General features: G+C 41.1%; 1 protein-coding gene across 1 annotated transcript in view; it reads right to left on the reverse strand.

Moving 5' to 3' along the window:
* Nucleotides 1-5685: 5685 nt before the first annotated feature.
* Nucleotides 5686-17826, reverse strand: part of PLXNB2 (plexin B2) — a 78709-nt gene continuing 66568 nt past the window's right edge. Inside the window, exons 29-35 of the mRNA XM_086609721.1 lie at nt 14613-14767; nt 12835-12995; nt 12100-12247; nt 11530-11594; nt 10727-10802; nt 8685-8759; nt 5686-5790 (exon numbers count right to left, since the gene is read on the reverse strand). Coding sequence (XP_086465847.1) covers nt 5686-5790; nt 8685-8759; nt 10727-10802; nt 11530-11594; nt 12100-12247; nt 12835-12995; nt 14613-14767 — 785 coding nt within the window. The remainder of the gene's footprint in view (nt 5791-8684; nt 8760-10726; nt 10803-11529; nt 11595-12099; nt 12248-12834; nt 12996-14612; nt 14768-17826) is intronic.

Here is a 17826-nt window from a genome sequence, read left to right on the forward strand (position 1 = left end):
AAAACATTGTTCAGAATTAAAGTACTGAATAAAGGATTTCAAAAACACAGTGTGTGGTTCATGGTGGGATTTTTATTTCCTTTTAAGACGAGCCATATACAGCTGTACAAGAGCTATTGTCCTCTGTCCCACTGAAGAAATAGTTTCTTTCTGAAGTGTTCAATCTGTTAAGACACATAGGTTCTTTAAAAGCTTAAAAAAAGAAGGAAAGCACTCAAATTCTCTTCTGGTTCAAATGGCGATTGTCTGAAAAGCAGCAAAGAAACAGGAATACATGGGTAAATGAAATTGCTTTTGATTGCTTGGCTATGAATGATAGTAGGATTTTGTCCTCTTTGGGAATGCCACACAGCAGCAAGCAGTACTCACTGGCAAGACAAAAGTCAGCCCTGAAGGCCTGGTACCAGGGCAGTGATCTTACATAGCACAGGTGGTTACTACAAACCTGCACAGGAGAACCCACTTTCTTCTCTAATGGATGGAGAAATGCTCCTTGCCACTTGCCCCCCCCATAAGGGGCCACAACTTGAAGAAAAAGAACACTTAAAAATTTCCTGATAACTGTGGGTCTGGAAAGTCTCTTTTCTTTCTCCAGTTCTTCCACCATTGGCCTCATCAAGACAAAGAATAACAAAAGAGGAAGGCTGAAAGATCAACTTTGGTTTACAATTTTACCTTTCAAATCCATCATTCATCAACTGAAGGAGGGTTTCTCAAAATAAAAAAGACAGAAACACAGATTAGGTAAGCACAGAACCTAAGAAAACAGAATTACTCATCATTTAGTTTGTGTGCTGCTGTCGTTCATTCTCCATGGAATCCCATGCTCCAGGCTCCAGCAGACCTCTAAGAAGGGAGGTGCTTGAGTAACGGGGACCCTGCAAAGCTTCAGGAACTGAGCTTGACTGCCTTGAGCTGGGAATGAGGGCTGAAAGCAAGTCCATGGTGCTGAGGTTTCCAGTACAACTCTAGTGACTCCAGGTTCCAAATTCCAACCCATCTGAGCATAAAGCGGACTAGGAAAGAACTCCTGGTAGAAGAATGGCAGCCAGACCTCCTCCTTTAAACTTCTGAACTTGACTGCCTCATTGCTCTGACAGGTTCTCTCTATACAAAGGAAGAAAAAAACCCAAACAACTTCTCTCATAAGCTTTTTCTAAGAGAATATGGCAAACTTGGAAGAAGTCTCAAGAGACGGCAATCTTTGCTCCAGATCAAATTCTTTAGAGAGGAAGTCCTCAGAGAACTGTTACACCAGGTGCTTAGGTGCAAATGGGAAACATGTCTAGAACCTCAATTTATTAGTGTAAATTGAGGTGTTGCAGTTACAAGAAGCATGTGAAACAGAGGTTTTCTGGATCACATTCAGAGATTTTTTAGGCCATGCAGGTACCTAGTACCAGGGCATACTATGGCTGAAAAGGAACAAGGCTTGAGAACTTGGAACAGTAGAGGAGTGGCCACAAAACCTCATCAATGCTGGTAAGTCCAGGACAGCTGAAATTCAAGCTTGGAGCCATTTCAAATTTTTATACAGCTGGCTAAAAATCTTCCCATGTTATGACAGTTTGGGAATTTGTGAATTTATGAATTCCAGTTTGAGTTTCTGAATTCTCTGTATGTTTTTGTTTATAGTAATGTCCTAGTTTTAGCTGGGACAGAGTTAGCTCTTCTTTTTAACAGCCAGAAGAGCTCCATGTTTTGGTTTTACTCAGAGGCTCGCTCTGAGAAGAATGCTGATAGCAAGTTGATGTTTGTGGTTGGGTGTGAGACTCCAAGGACTTTTCAGTGTGCCAGAGTGCAGAAACACGGCGGGATAAGGGGGGAGCATAGCTGGGACAAGGGGGACACGATTCCCCTTGTGATTTGTGTGGAACTTAAGACTGAGGGCCAAACTGGCCAATTAGTATTCCATATCATGCAGCGTCATGCCCAGTATGAAAGTGAGGGTCAGTTGGACAGAAGGGCTTTTGCGCTTTGGCTTTTTCGCCGCTTTTGCTCTTTTGCTCTATTGCCTTTTTTTCTCTCTCTCCCAGTACTCCCACTCTCGGAGTACTCTCTCTCTCTCTCTGCCCCTCTCTATTTCGGGGCCTCGCGTTTGTCCGGGATTGCAGCTTCGGGACGAGACGGGCTTCGCATACGAGGGGGCGGTGAGCATCTACACTGTGTATTAAATCATCTGTATTAAATTGTTCTTATCTCAGCCCACGGGTTTCCCGTTTATCCTTTAATTCTCTCCCTCATTCCTGGGGGTGGGGGAGGGGGAGTGACCGGCTGTGTGTGGGATTCGGCCTAACCCACAACAGAAAAGCCAGTCTTAGAGAGCACGTGTAAACATAGCGCAGACTGAGCAGGCTGAGAAACACGAGTCCAACACAGCAGCCTGCAGAAGGGAGAGGCTCAAGTATGGCTGTAACAGAGTGATCATAGAAACCATCTTGAGGAAGCACTATGCCTTACACATATGAGCTAGCCAAGGTCCCCTCCACTCATAACCACTTGCTTATGAGTCTACAGCATATAGAGAGCAGCAAAAAGATCTAGTCAGCTGTCAGAGGGGAAACCTGGCACTAAGGAATGGAGTGAATTCCTGACCAGAGACAAAAAAACATATTCCTGTTTGGTTGGGCAAGTTACTCTGTATTAGGCAAGCAGGTAAAGGAACCTTGTCCCATCGTCCAAGATCTCTTAGTTGTTTGCTGGTGGGGAAACAAGGATTAAACTCTTTGGAGAGGCTGAAATCAGCACTGAGATTCAGACCTGCTGGTGGTGTTTGACAGCCTGCACCCACCTCTGAACTACGGCTGGGAGGCATCCAAGCAAGGCTGTTTTGTTCACAGCTGCGACTATGGAGTAAAGTAGCTCCTATTATGCGGAGGGAAGGTTCTTGTGCTGAAAGAAGTGTCCCTTGGAGGGGTGGCAGAGGGGATGAAAAGGAGTGAAACCTCCAGTGAGGTTTTTTCTTTTATCTTGCAGATGAACCAGATGGCAGGAGCAGCAGAAACCAAAGGAGGAGCATGAAGCCTTTAAGAATCAGATTGCTAAAATGTAGGGAAAACTGAAGCCAAAAACTAGGCCTGGACAAAACAGAGCATCAGAGTGGAAAAACAAGCACTGGAGGAGCTCAGCCAAAAGGGGAAAGAATAAAATAAACCAGCTCAGTTCTTCAATTCAAATTCCAATTCTGTGCTTTCAGGAGAGGAGACTTGGAGAAACTGAAGAACTGGCATTAAGTCTCCTTTGTAGCTGCAGCTGCTCACAGTTCTCTGCCTCCATGTTCCCTGGCAGACGGCACTGCAGTGCTGAAAGTCTGTGTATTTCCCAGGATGTAAAAACAGGGCACCAAAGAGTGACCAACAGATCCTTCACAAACTCGCGCACGTCGACAGACAGACACACACACACACACACGCACGCTTGTCTAACAGGTAGTAAAGATCCTGCTGCAGCATTGCCACAGCAGCTCATGATCGCCTGCAGCTGCCCTGCATCAAGTCACTGATGGCGGAGGACACTTAACGTTCCCTCTGAAAGCCTACGTGCTCAAGCAGGGCTTTCTGGTATCTCTGGAGAGATGCTGCTGAGCCTGTATTTTAATTGGCTTTCAGGTCCCAAGACAGATTTTCATCAGGCAAGAAGTCCTCGCTACAGGATGTTGCACACACATCCTCTCTTCTCAAGAGTACTCTCATTTTTCAGAGCAAATGCCCATAAAAAGGGCATGATGTCAGGCATACCATCTGCAGGATGTGCTGTGCTCCTCCATTACCAACCGCAGACTGATGGGTGCTGCTGCTCTATCACCCCTGGAGGAAGCATTACAAACCCCTTTCAATATCCCCCCTGCCCTCCAGTTTCAGTAAAGATCCCATGACACTTGGTGGAAAAAAACATTGTATTTGATTTACAATTAACAGGATTTACAAATAATAACAAAGAAACAGATTAGCCATGAAATTAGGATGCCTCTGTTGAGGAAGGAGAAGCTGGCAAAGCACCTTTACGTAGAAGTCATGTACCTTAGTCCTAAAGAGCATAAAATAACTTATAGCCCAGGCAGGTTCAGGAATGACTATACACAAATGCAAGAAGTCGAGTACAAAACAAATCAAAAAACCCCTCCCATCCTACTGACCACGGAACCAGTTCTGGGGAGGCTTTTGATTTTCAGAAACTGAAGGAAAGGCCCACTGACAAATACTAGGAAATTTTTAAAAAAAAAGAAGGGCGGAGGGGGGGGAGAATCTATCAACAAACGGTAAAAGTCGCTGTACGACGACCCGCCGGGCGGGGAGAGCGGGCGGCAGGCACCGCGTTCCCTCGCTGAGAATCGGCAGAGTCCGGGTGCGTGGCAGGACAACGAACGAGGGGGAGTACAGATGGCAGCGCTTCATTAAAATGCTACTTTACTGCCAAAAAACTTGCGAGACAAAGAGGAATAAAGTTCTCTGATGTGCAATACAGCAATTTAAGAAGACGTACCTAACTTTTTGATTTGTACGGAGCTTACCTATATCGTAAACACACACTTTCTGACGAGTTATTGTAATTGTCTTTGCTATGGGTTATGGTGTGTATTCAATCAAATGCAGCATTCCAAGGCTCAAAACTGACTGAGTGGTTTTCCATAGACGGGTATATGATTTTTCCAATATCATACTAGTATTTTACATCACAAATACAATAAAAACAAGTGATGGTATTTCTAGGACAGTTCCAAGATTCAAATAAAAATCGTCAGAACCATTCTAAAATAAGATATTATACATAATCAAATCATGTTAAACAGCACACTCTCGGCAAGCAGCTAATTACAAGCATTCTGCTGGTCATGTTTTTCACACAAAAGTCATTCAATAGCACATAAATATTTCTTTTTCTGATCTGCTTCATTTTACAAAACCATTCATCAGATTCACAGAATTAGTACAAGTAAGGCACATTAGCATATATCATAAAACTCACAATAATAACAGAGATTTGTAAAGTTTTAAGGACTAATTCCTTCTTTGCAGTGATTTCTGAACCGAATGGGACATTATCAGTAGAACCCTCCTAGATTGACAATTACTCTCATTTCTGTCGCAGCCAGCTGAGGTGGGTGCAATACTGTGCATCACCATGGACATAAATAATTAAATTAAGAACCGTGTGTGGTAGCAAATCCCATTCTCGGATCTTGCAGAGAAATCAGACACGTTGTTCATGATGTTCGTTATGAGCATAGACTAAGTTTTAGAGCTACATGGAAGTCAATTTCCAGTTATCAAAAGAAAAGGGAATATTGCATGTGTCTCTGAGCATGTTATTGTTTTCCTAGTACAAATATTGCTTAACACAGAAAGGATGCTATAGTACTGAATTTACTTGCATAATGAATCCTAAATGCTGATGTCTCAGATTCTACTAAATTAAACAAATTATAGGTTTTCCTTCTTCCACCCCCCACCCTGGCCCCAACCAAAGGACTCTCTTTCCCACAGAAGATTCATTTACACACAACACAGCTTTTAATTAGAAGCATAATTTACAGTAAAAATTCTTTACATTACACCTCTATCAAAAAAACATGAACTCTTTCATTTAAAGTTGTAATTATACATTAAAAAATAGAACACTATTTCCTTAACAGGAAGAATGAATTTGAACATCTTCAGATCAGATTTCTTTATTGCGGCTTTTGAGTCAAAGGTCAGTCACTTTATTCTCTAACGCAGCTGCTATTTGCTGTAAACGGAAGGCAAGCTGCATTTTTTGCGCAGCTGGATCCTCTTCAAGTGCATTTATAATCTGGAAGAAATAAACACAGAATGTTTAGAATCATGTAGCTGAAAATATACAACATAGTTCCTGGATCAAGTGTTTGATACTACTTTTGTTGTAAAGAGTCTCTTGCATTCACTCTGTACCAAAGATGAAGTCCACCTAGTAGGCCACATGTTCTGTTTTTACACAAAGGCAATAAAAATGATCATCTCCGTTACTTTATCTGACTTGCTGTAGTGTTTCCCATTATGCTGGAATCCAAGCAAATTAATAGGTAGTACTTCATCTTGTGAAATATTGCACTCCAAGACAGAGCAGGCAGAGGGAAAAACGTCTTTACAGCTATTTAAGAAACAGTGCTCTTACTTACAGTGCACCCTACAAGGCTTAAGGGTCATTTACCAGCAGTAATTAAGCCCCATCCCCATGAGCTTTGGTTATGAGAAGCTGCTGGGTGGTTCACGCACAGGCATTAAGTAGGGCAGCGCACGGTCTCCTGTGTCTGTAGGCAACACGATGAGAAAACGGTCTGGCCACAGCGTCAGGGAGCTGCTGGCAGCTTCCTTTTGGCTCTCACCAAGAATTGCCAAGACTCTGCCCCAGCACCAGGCAGCTCAGGAGGCAAAGAGCTCATCAGAGGAGCCTCCCAGCATCCCGCATGCAGCCTCTGCTGTACAGAATATATATAGAGAGGAAGGTATGACTCCAAGACACAAGGGATTTGAAAACAAGAGCTAGAAAAGGTCAACCGTTATGAGAAGGCTTTTCTTCAAATAGAGTTTTTTAGGGCTATTCAATATCAGATTTTAAAGGTTTCGAAAGGTTTTCATTTCCACCATCCTTTAGGGAAACTTTATTAGATTTCTCCATTAGAAGAATGCAAACCTGTTCCTTTTCTAGAACTGGCTTTATTAATAAAAGTCAGAAACCTTTAGCTCTGTTTAAGTACTACGTATACTTGCAAGTACAAGAACTGGAGAAAGAGAGTTTGCCTGTCACTACCTGTGGTTCTTACTACTTCTTGCACATCATTGACAATAGAGATTAACGCAGTCAGTATCAATCCAGCCAATAATTTCACTTTGAAGGGCTGGTATAGCATTTGAGTTTCAAACACTGGAGCAAATTTGTTTAGAAATAATTATTTTAATGAATTCGTTTTTAAAGTGTGAAAACATTTTTACAAGACAGAGTTAATAAACACTCATTACAGTATCTGAATCAGGCCAAATTTAATTTGATATTGTTCCCTTAATTTAAACAATTACATCTAGCTGTAACTCCTCAAATCTAAACTAAATAATTCATGATTATCTCTGCTGGTGAATGTATCCTTCATATCAATGTGGACAATTAGAATGTACCCACTTAGTCATTGTCAAGCCCTGTGGAGACGCAGAAGGTACAGCGCACGCTGGGAACCACTGCGTCAGTAATAAAGACAAGGGCAGCTGCAAAATGTTCCAATTTATGCAAATTAAAACATTTTCATGGAAAATAAATAAGCTCAATTAATTTTACTGAATGGTTCTTGACAGATTATCTCCCTAACTCTGAATTAGCAGCCTTTTCATCAAATGCACCTTGTTGTTACACAGTGATATACGCGAAAGGAAGAGCTGCAGTGACGCGCCGGGGTTTGTCGACCTGCCACTGGTAAGTCCCACAGGCTGGTGACTCCACCTGCACCTGCCACCAAACGCGAAGCCACGACTGGAAGCAGGGACACAGGGGTGTGGAAGAATTGAGGCTTTACGGTTCATCTGTCATCCTGGGTCCCTGAGCGTTTCAGCGACAGGTCAGGCCATGGGAATGCGTGAAGGTCAGCTCAGTTAGTGCTGGGGACCAGGGGTGAGGAAACCAATGGCACCGGGTTAGCCTGCGTTCCTCTGGCCGCTTCCCCTACTGAGTCCCATGGCAAGAACTCTCAGGGTGATTTGTTTTTCCCTGCTTACATCTGTTTTAAAGCTGCGACAGGCTGGCTGCTCCTGTATAAAGCAGCTGCAGTGAAGCTGAGGATGAGTCTCGCAGCCTTTAGTGCTAAATATAAGTGAAAACACGAACTGTGCTGAGGTGCAAGACAGACCGAAGAAAGCTCACATGTGCTGTGCTCCTTTTCGATTCAGCATCTGTTCTTACTTGCTTTGATTTAATTCTGAGAGTCTTCTCAAGGCATTCATTTCCATGGAAACCTTTGAATAAAAGTTTCCTTCTCTCTTTTTGTTTTCAGATTAAGTTTAGAAAGCCATAGCCACAGCCCAGCTACACTGGGATATTCTTTGTCCCCCTTTCCACAGGGCCTGAAGAATCTAAGAAATGTTTTGGACTGAATCTGTGAGCTTCCTTTTGAATCAGACTATATTCAACTCTACTTGGTTTACCAATCTACTTTGGTTTACCTTGGGCAGGCACTTCATTTGGCACAGCAAAATGGGGACAGTATAATGCATGGAAGTTATGAGTGCATCTTAACTAATAAAAAAGGCACGATCCCATTCCTACAAGCAAAACAAGTTTAATGGGTTGTTCCTAATAAAAAAGCCACTGGCTTGAAACCTGATATAGCTCTGACGAATGCTTCTTGCTCGGTGACATTCTTATGTCCTAATTCTTAGGAATTAGGGTGGTAGAACTGAAGAGAAACGATTTAAAAATCTATTTCTCTTGCAGATCTCATTAAACTATCACTACCAAAACCAGATAGCCCACAATGAAATTAATCATTTTTAAGAACACGCCCTTGACCAGTGTAATTGCCAAGCAAGATGTGTAATTGCAAAGTTACAGCTCTCTGCTCAGCATTGCTTTTACCTGATTATCCAGGGAATTTCAGAAGTTGTTCCTTTAGATTGATTCTAGCCTTTATAACTTTTTACCGTTGATATTATTAAAAAATGAAAACAAAAGTCGCAACTTACCTCATCATAGTATTTGTTGGTATACTGGTAGAGTTGGTGTAGAGCCACAAGCGTATTTAAGGAATCGGTATGTGCCTGTTAACACAAGCGGGCAGCAAACATGTCAAAATATGATCACAGACAGCTGAAAGCTATGCACATGCAGGACTGCTGGATACAACATACAGTACTTCCAAATGCAAACTCTGCATCCTGTAACTTTTGTTAATGACAGCTGGGGCAGAAAAAGGGGGTGAGAAAAGTTTTGTTTGGTCATTTTAGATCAAGACTTTCCCGCTGGTGTTTTTCCAGCCTGTTCATGACTCTAGCACTGGAGGTGAAAAATATTTTGAACTCTGAATGTCAAACCACAGACGACAGCTCAAACATCTGCTAACAACATGGGTATGTATAACTAAAGCATTTAGTCAGTGCAATCTACGTATTGTTGAGATATTAAACATTGGTTTTGTCACTGTCATGGCTGTTTGAAATCCTTTCTCCAGCTCTTTTTAACTCTTTGAAATTATTCACACCTCTCTACAGCAAAGGTGTAACTCATCAAGATCACGAGCACATGTATGTTTGGAAAAAGCCGCCTGAATCACGAAGATGGAAAGGGTGGGGAGAGAGAGACAGAGAGAAAAAAGACTTTAAATTAAGCAGGAAATAACCCTTCCATTACCTCTTTCTCCCTCCCGCTCTGACATTTAACTTGTTAGTGAATGTGCTCTACCTGTCTAAACAGTGTTTCATTCAAACATAGGATTCAAATCTCTAACTACGCCTTTAGTCTTGTAAGTTAGTTAAGAAAATGAAGAACTGCAAAATATTGCTACTGGCATGAATGATTACCCAAGGCATAAAGCAGCAGAGAAACATCAATCTTTCCTTGCTCTATGAAAGTCACTCCTAGACCTGGTCAAAATTTGCAATGTTTGCTTACTCCTTTCATGTTTATTTTTATCATAATTTATAACGCAAACAGAAAGGATCAACATATTCTGCCGATGTTAAAACAATCTATTGAAGGTTTTAATTTTATATACATCTCCATTTGTGTAATAAATAAAGCAAACTGGAAAACGAAATGTCGCTGCAGACGAGTTTTGTAGTGAATGACTGAAAATAGAAATGCTCTCATGAGAATGTTGATCTACAAAATGTTAGGTCCTAAGGGCACTGAAAGAAACAAACCACAAAAAATTCCCCAAACATCCTCCTTACGCTAGAGCTCTTGAACTACATTAAGCAAATGAGCGAGCTAGCCAGTAAGTACAGTGTCTCTTTGCTCAGGCTAAACAGTGTCTTTTAAGACTGGTGAGGGCCACTCCGGCTCCTCAAAGTTAAATCAAGTGCTTTGAAGACACAAGCTGTTCTAGCTAAGCAGAACTGCAGAGCGGACAGGCTCTTCGAAGACTGAACCAGGTTTTGTAGTGTGTTTGTTCCACCAGTCTCCAACCCGAGTCCCCAGCTAGCAACCACCCCGCTCTGCTCTTCTCCATGAGAGAGCCCCAATAACCTATAATGCAAAAACAAAAAGTGCCACTGAGCGAGCACATGGAGAGCTTCCCACATGCAGCATAAAGCAGAAGTACTGCCCTTGTACAGACAGCTCTAAAATAGGTTATACTTAATGTATGTGCCTCCTCTTTCATTTCTGGAATCTAATTTTTGCTGTGGTAGCACTCCGAATTCAGTCATTGCTTGTTATCAGTACGATCAATGCTAAAAGTCCTCTATATGCTGTGGAGAGAAAACACAATTCGAGAGTGCTATAACTTTTCCACAATGGATGTGAAATAATCTGAACGCTGTGCTCTGGCACCTATATCACTCAGATGAGTGATGATAACCATTCTTGCTTCCATTCAATAGTCAACATTTCAAAGGGCTAAAAGGCATAACTACACTAAACAGGATTATTTCAGAGATGCACGAAATAACTCATTTGATGTTACACATACAAAAAACCCACTTGTTGAGTTAGAAAGAGAAGACAAAGAAAAATAGCGCTATATTTGGCTCCAAATTCAGGACAAGAAAACAGAATTTATTCCTACCCTCGAAATCTCTGCTAGATGGGTATTCATGTCTTGGTCACTAACTGGCACCATCTGACGAATACCTTTGTAGTAACTGCAACAGATGAAAACAGACTCAATTAGGTGAAATACGCTGTGGTTTTCTGGCAATTCTGTCTTTCAATTTTGCAATTATTTTGAACATGCTTCCTAATAATGCAGGAGATGCTCTACCACAATAGACCAATGATTCCTTTAGTAATCCCGCCTTCCAACAGTCATTAGTACCTTCACAACAGAGGCAAATCATACCTGATTATACAGGGCCATGCCACAGGAAAGAAATCTATTTATAATTGCAGTCGATGATTATTTTACGTCTTCAAACTTTTGAAGTTATTAGCTAGCAAGAGTTTTGTCCTGTGGCAGATCTTCCATGGTATTCACAGAATTGCCAATTAGTAAATGAATAAAGTCAGAGATGGAATAGAAAAAACATGTTTGTGAAAACGTTTCCAGGATTTGATCTCTACTGAATTATAGAAGCGCAGCGCTGGTTAGACAGATCGTATGGGTAACGGCAACCACTGCAGAAAACAGCATCGTATTTTCCCCTGAATAAATGTATCCATCTGTCTGCACAGTCACGAACATGCACGGGGTCATAGCAGCACTCCATTTCGACCCTGGCAATGCCAACACCATGGGAACATTTTAACATTCAGGTGTAAAATTCTTAACATTTGACAGTTGACTTGGACTACCTCAGCATTCGCTTTTCCTCTTACACAGGCTTAAAGCCCTAACAACTCCGAACAAGCAAGAAAAGAGTCTATACTTACTCTTCCACCATTTTCTTATAGTTAGAGATTTCTTTTGCGTAAAGTAATTTATTACTCGGAGAATCCTGAAAAAAAATTATAATAGCGAGAAACTTGGTTGATTTATGAACATCTCTAGGAAGCAAAAGAAACTCAAGAACTTAAGATCAAGCCTTTATATTCACAGGCACTTGAGCTTTACAGATATTAACATTTGAATGCTAATTAACATTGATGGGATTACTTGTCCTAAAAGGATGAATTTTACACGCGGCATTACCGTTGAGTTTTACAAATATATCAATGCGAGATGATACAAAATTATCGGTGGACATGAAATAATCAGTTCTTAAACTTGCTTTTTATAAAAGCAGTTGCTATTTTCTGCTATTTACAAATATCGACTGGCAGACTACACAGTAGCACTGACGTGTTCACCAACCTGTTAAGTGATGAAATGCTAACTTCATTATAAAACTGAAAAGAAACTATCAAGGCTGTATCTCCTCAGAGAATGGGTATTGTCAATGAGGATGCCCTTTGTCTTGTCAGGCATGAGCATAGTCAGGACGTAGAATGCAAATCACTTACTCTGCTTAATTTGTGCTCTGTTCTTGTGCAAGCATCCATGAAAGTCTGTGCAATGACTGACAAGGAAGCATCCACTACTTCGTGAACATGAACATCGAAGATGAAATGGGGATTTTTCAGAATGTTTACCCAGAATCTAAGAGGCAGGCTGCAAAGCAAGGAAAAAGACAAATAATCCTTTTTACACAACAAATGTTCTACAACAAGCAAATCAGCTAAAATTAAGTACGAGTTTTGCATTTTGACCTCCTCACAACAGTGAAGCTGAATTTTACATTTCAACATTTATACAAGCTATCTTTTGTCTGGTTTCCACGTCTGAAAACCAAGCCTGTACATCTCTCACAGAAAAACTCATATGAGAAGAATCTTGAGTGCCCTAAAATAGCAAGAGAAGATGTCTGCATGGTTACAGAAACTACCTGAGCAGTATTCTATTAGATTTTGTGCTTTGACAGATAAATCTAGTCCCATTTGCCTACTTTCCTCTTCTCCGAGGAAAAAGTAAAGTGGTAAATCTGCCAATGACAACCCCATAGGTAGGCTGGTTTCATTTTTGCAGCTTCTAGGCTTACAAGGAATCCTTTCAATCATATAAACATATTATCTCAATTAAAACGATTCTGAGAATTATAAACAAAATTTACTTTGATTTGTGGTAAGAGTGCCAGTACCTACCTGGGAATTACACTCTCATTTCTCTGCAATACAAGTACTACTCTGTTTATACCGTACCTGTTTGTTTTCCAGATGTGAATGGTATCTTCATCCTTGATGTCATGTTTTTCTGCTTGCTCATCAAGAAAGTCAAAGAAGTATTTCACTGCTGGTGGCACCACGTGGTTCGAGTTGAGCACGCTATGAAAGAAGTTATCTACAAACTGCTGAAGTGTCCCCTAAAAGCAAATTTAAAGAAATCTATTACATTTGTCTTCCAGGCTGAACTCGGTGCCATCCTAGAGTCGTTTATTCCTAGTGACACTAACAGCCCATAATCCAGTTGCAGTCACTGACGGCCTTCATCCTGCACACTAAGGGTACTGGGTGACAAAACCCAAGCAACTTCTTAGCGCAGTGACCTTGCAAACTGCCAACACAGTAAAGACCTTCTAGAGAACAATTTTATGTTCTAGCCTGAAAGGTTGTGACTTCACTAACCATTCAACGGTTTGCACAGCAAGGTTTGCTTTCTGCTTGACAGAAGCAGCAGAAACTGGTTGCTAGGTATAAAATACATTTACACTTCAGGGTCGCTGTGCACATAAAATATTTGTTAGCCACTTTTTAATGGTTTAGCAGCTTCCCACCTCCAGTTTCTCTGACTCCAGAGCATCATGCAATTTTTAGAAAGAGATTATGAGGGTAAAGTACCAGCGAGCCTTTGACTTTTTGTTTAAGGGCAAGCACTTAGGTCTCATCAGAGACCCAGTCTGGCCCAGCTCCATGAGCTCCACTAAGCCCAAGGAGTGACGTGTCCCAGGAGGGCTGCCTGCTTGGTTGGATTTCTGCATCTGCCTGGACCTTAGAGACTGTGTCCTCAGAGAGCATCCCCTTGTTTTAGAGAAGACCTTGTTGGGGTCACATGCAGTTTGTCCCCGCTCAGCTGGTTGGGCCTACGGACATGTTTGAAGGGCTGCATCCTCTCTCTTGCTGTCAGACCCAAAACAAGGCAGGGACCGAGAAGGCAAGGAGCCCTAAGCCACTCTGCTGTCAGCAAGGACACATCGACAGTCCACGGGTTGTAGGGGCAGTTACGGTCTCAGCCATCACACATCATCAGCTCTGCACAAGTTGGTAAAGCTCCAGGCTGGTAATAATCTATAAACTGGCTATTTGGAATAGAAAAGAGGTGGCTGCATCTTGCTGGCTCTTTGTCCTTGGTCTATGTCATCTATACACAGACTTTCCTTCACATTCGTTTTCACACTTGGACAAATGGCCGTAGCTGGAGACAGACCACCCTTGTTTTCACAAGGAGCCTGGCTTTAGGGTCATTAAACACATTATCCCGAATTCTTTCTGCAAGGAGGAATGCTTAACAAAATTATTTTGATTGTGATCCATTCTGCAGTAAAAGCACTAAAAATACTCTAAAATGACTATTATTATTTGAAAACATTTTTATTATTTTTCTAGATTATGCTGCAGCCCAGGTCACAAACAAAACCAGGGCAATATAAGGCTCTGTAGCAGTTTATAAGGCTGTATAACAAAATATTATCTAAACAGGTGGCACAGAGGACAATAACCATCTTTGTCTTGCAAGAAAAATCCTTGTTTAACAAACACATAACCATGGTTCTCAGCTTTGATCGGGAGTTATACTTTATCTCTTTCCCAGTAATGTTCCTCAGGGCATATTAATCACGTGAAGCCCTGAACACCAGCTTGTATGTACATGGCACATATTCAAAATTGCAGCCAAACGCATGACTAATAGTTGCACCATTTTCTTCAGTTGTACCTCAAAACCTATAGATGTAAGGTGTGACCGTGGCACAGCTGAGCCCTACCTTCACAGAGAGAAGTCTGGTCAGGTAGATTTCTGTAATAGCTTTGGTCCTCTCTTTTTCTTTCACACTGCCCCGCTTCGATTTACCTTCATCTATTTCATCTACTGGCCGGACTAAATGCCAGACCTTATTTTCATCTTCCAGGAGTGCATGTCCTAGAAATAGTAATTGCAATAATTACAAAAAACACCCCACATCCAAATCAGCAACACAAAAATAATCATATATCTAAATGCAGGTAAGGTCCTTGTTCTCTACCCTTAACTTACCTTTTCTCTTGCCAAGAGGGTCTAGATTACTTTGTTCCTGTCCAACATATAAAACTCAAGTACTAAACGTTCAATAATACATAAGATGAAAAAGCAGCACTGAGGTAGGATTGTAGCTTGTTTTTGCCAAGAGCAAAGGCAGAGGAAGGAATCACACAATAAGGAAACTCCTGTTTGGTCACATAAGCACAGTATGCGTATTTTTTTTTGAGGTCCGCACAGTGAAATACTCTACCCCTTTGTGAATTCTCAGAGACATGATCAAGTTACAGAAATTCAGCTAGGTCTGACCCAACAGCCACCACAGAAAGGGCAATTGTAGCCTGCTCCAGGTACAAGGCAAGATACTGTTGCACCAGCTCTGGTGAATTTGGCAGTGACGATTTAAGAATTTATGATATCAACCTTTTTTCTAGGTATCATCATTACAGTTTACATTTTTACCTTAACTGCTGAATTCAAAGTATGGTACCTCAGTTCAGATCTGCCTTTATCGACATTTGACCAGCATCACTTGACTTTGTAGCTGAAAGGCAGAAAAATGCATCCTGTTGCTGAGAGGACGTGAACTCCAGCAGATGAGGGAATGACTGCAGCAAACTCATAATCCATTACATTAAGATTTTTTTTTTTTTTTGCCAGTATTCATAGAGAAAGAGACTCGCACCAAGTCTGTTACCACATAGCAGAAACAGGAGTAAGCTCCTGGATGCTTATGACAGCTCATCTGATTATAGTGTCTTGCTATGCTATATCCATAGGTTGATCATGCATCTGGTCCATAAGCTTAGTTCAATGATCACCCAGTGGTATAGCGGGAGTATTGCATTTCAGCACCAACATGAATGTTCAGACAAACTCAATGCTTAAGAATATTTTGGTATGAACAGTTCTAAAAGACATGATACAATTGTTTTTAACATGCAATTAATATCGCTTGAAAAAAGATTCTGTGTCATAAACTCAGTTTCAAACCTCCTGGTTTTGCTTGTTCTTCCTTTAATTTCTGAATTTTTATATCTACTTGGCATAGTCTCTAAAACCAATGGCGCTTTTCCAGTGGAAGTTACTGAATCAGAGCATTTAAAATCATTGCCATCTTTAAAATGTAAAAGTTATTCTTCCCATAAAAATTTTGATTCAGCCCTATTGCACAAATTATTTTGCATTACTGCTAAGTTTTATGCTTTAATATATGTATCTAACGTAACTGAATCCCAGTTACAGCAGAAAATATCAGCTTCTAACTGCATGAATTTTGTCCTTTTGAATTTTTGGTCATAGTAGTTTATTAACTCAGTTCCTCAACAGCTACATTAAATTTACCAGCTTGCATGTATGTTCAATATTTTACATCACAGCGGAAGATAACATTTATATGTGATCTGGCCAAACCAACACTTCTGCTTGAACCTAACTTATATATCCTCATGAAAAGCATTAGCTATAGAATCACAGAATTGTTTAGGTTGGAAGAGACCTTGAAGATCATGTCATCTTCTGAGGGCTTTACTTCTTTTAACCAGATAGGGGAAAAAAAAATAAATCCCACATTAAATCACATTGTCCTTTGAGAGTCCGTAATTTGACTTGGAAGTTCATGTGAATGAAGCAAGAAAGAAATAAAAGCTATAACTTTATTTTGAAGCAGCTGTGATTTCACAATCGATACCATTCAGAGCACTCATCTGCCAGTACAGTAAGAACTGCTGCTGGGCCTGAAGTCTGGAATTTCTTTTGCAATGCATGTTATTTACTTTTGTAAATTAATAGATCAAATCACACAGAGCAGAAGATAACTACTTTCCAGCCTTAAGCCAGTCGCTTGGTAGACTTCTGCTTCCTCCTTTTATTCAAAGGAATTTATCCTCTCTTTGCCCTCCTGATGGTATATCACCCAGTTTACCTTTGGAGAGAAAAGAAACAACCAAAGGGTTTTCCACTGAGATTACTGGCCCTTATGTGCAGCTGAACTTGGCCCATGTTTGTTTAGCAACAACATAATTGGCTACTAGTGAAGTAGCAGTTATTTCATGGGAAAGTAGGGATTAAGAGACTACAGCTCAACCAGATGAGCTTTTGCAACACAAAGATCCCACTTCATTGCTAAAAATAGCAGGAAGAAAGAGGAAGAGAAATTCAGAACATGGGGCAACAAAACATGTTAGCAGTATGGTTGCTAAGAGAAAATAACATTTCTGTGAGATAATATTTTCCCCAATGGAAAAGTAGGAGGCAAAGAAAATAAAAGATAGGGGAAAACACCTCCTTTTTTATTCCAGTAGCCACATTATGTGTCAAGCCGTAAGCGGGGAGAAGACTGTGCCCACCAGGTCAAAATGCATCCCCCAAACTCTTTGTCTTGGCCCTTGGGCATTCTTTGGCCAATGCAAAACAACGCTGGGGAGGGTTAATCCCAAATATTGACCGCGCTGACTAATTATAGTGGTATGAATCATGATGTGAACATGATAGAGGCGAGTGAGATGGTGACAGGCAACGCAGCCCCTTTCCTCTTACGTGGCCTGCAGCAAATTAGCTTCCTTCCAGTCTCCTCCAGCCCTGTGAATACACTGCTCCATGCAGGTGAAGGAAGGGCTGCCCTACGCGGATCTGCTGATCAGTGTTTCTGATCTGCAACTCTCTGGCTATTTTTATTCAGAATTAAAAAAAGAAAAAAACACACCACAAACCCAGAGAAAACCCCACAATAAAAGAGCGTGTTGTTTTGGCTTATAGTTCAGTACAGAAATACTAGCATGAAATCACTGAAACCATTCTCCAGCCTGATACAAATTAGTAATCGTGTTCATTATCTCCAGAAGCAAAAGATGCTGCATTTAATTTGTCACAATCTCCAGCTTCTAGCGTCTTCCTGTTAGAAGCTGTGAATCAAAAGCAGCATGGAAGCAATGCCAGGTTTTAGAGCAACATCTCTGAACGTG

Source organism: Tauraco erythrolophus, chromosome 4 (genome assembly GCF_009769465.1).
Source record: "Tauraco erythrolophus isolate bTauEry1 chromosome 4, bTauEry1.pri, whole genome shotgun sequence".
Taxonomy (NCBI): domain Eukaryota; kingdom Metazoa; phylum Chordata; class Aves; order Musophagiformes; family Musophagidae; genus Tauraco; species Tauraco erythrolophus.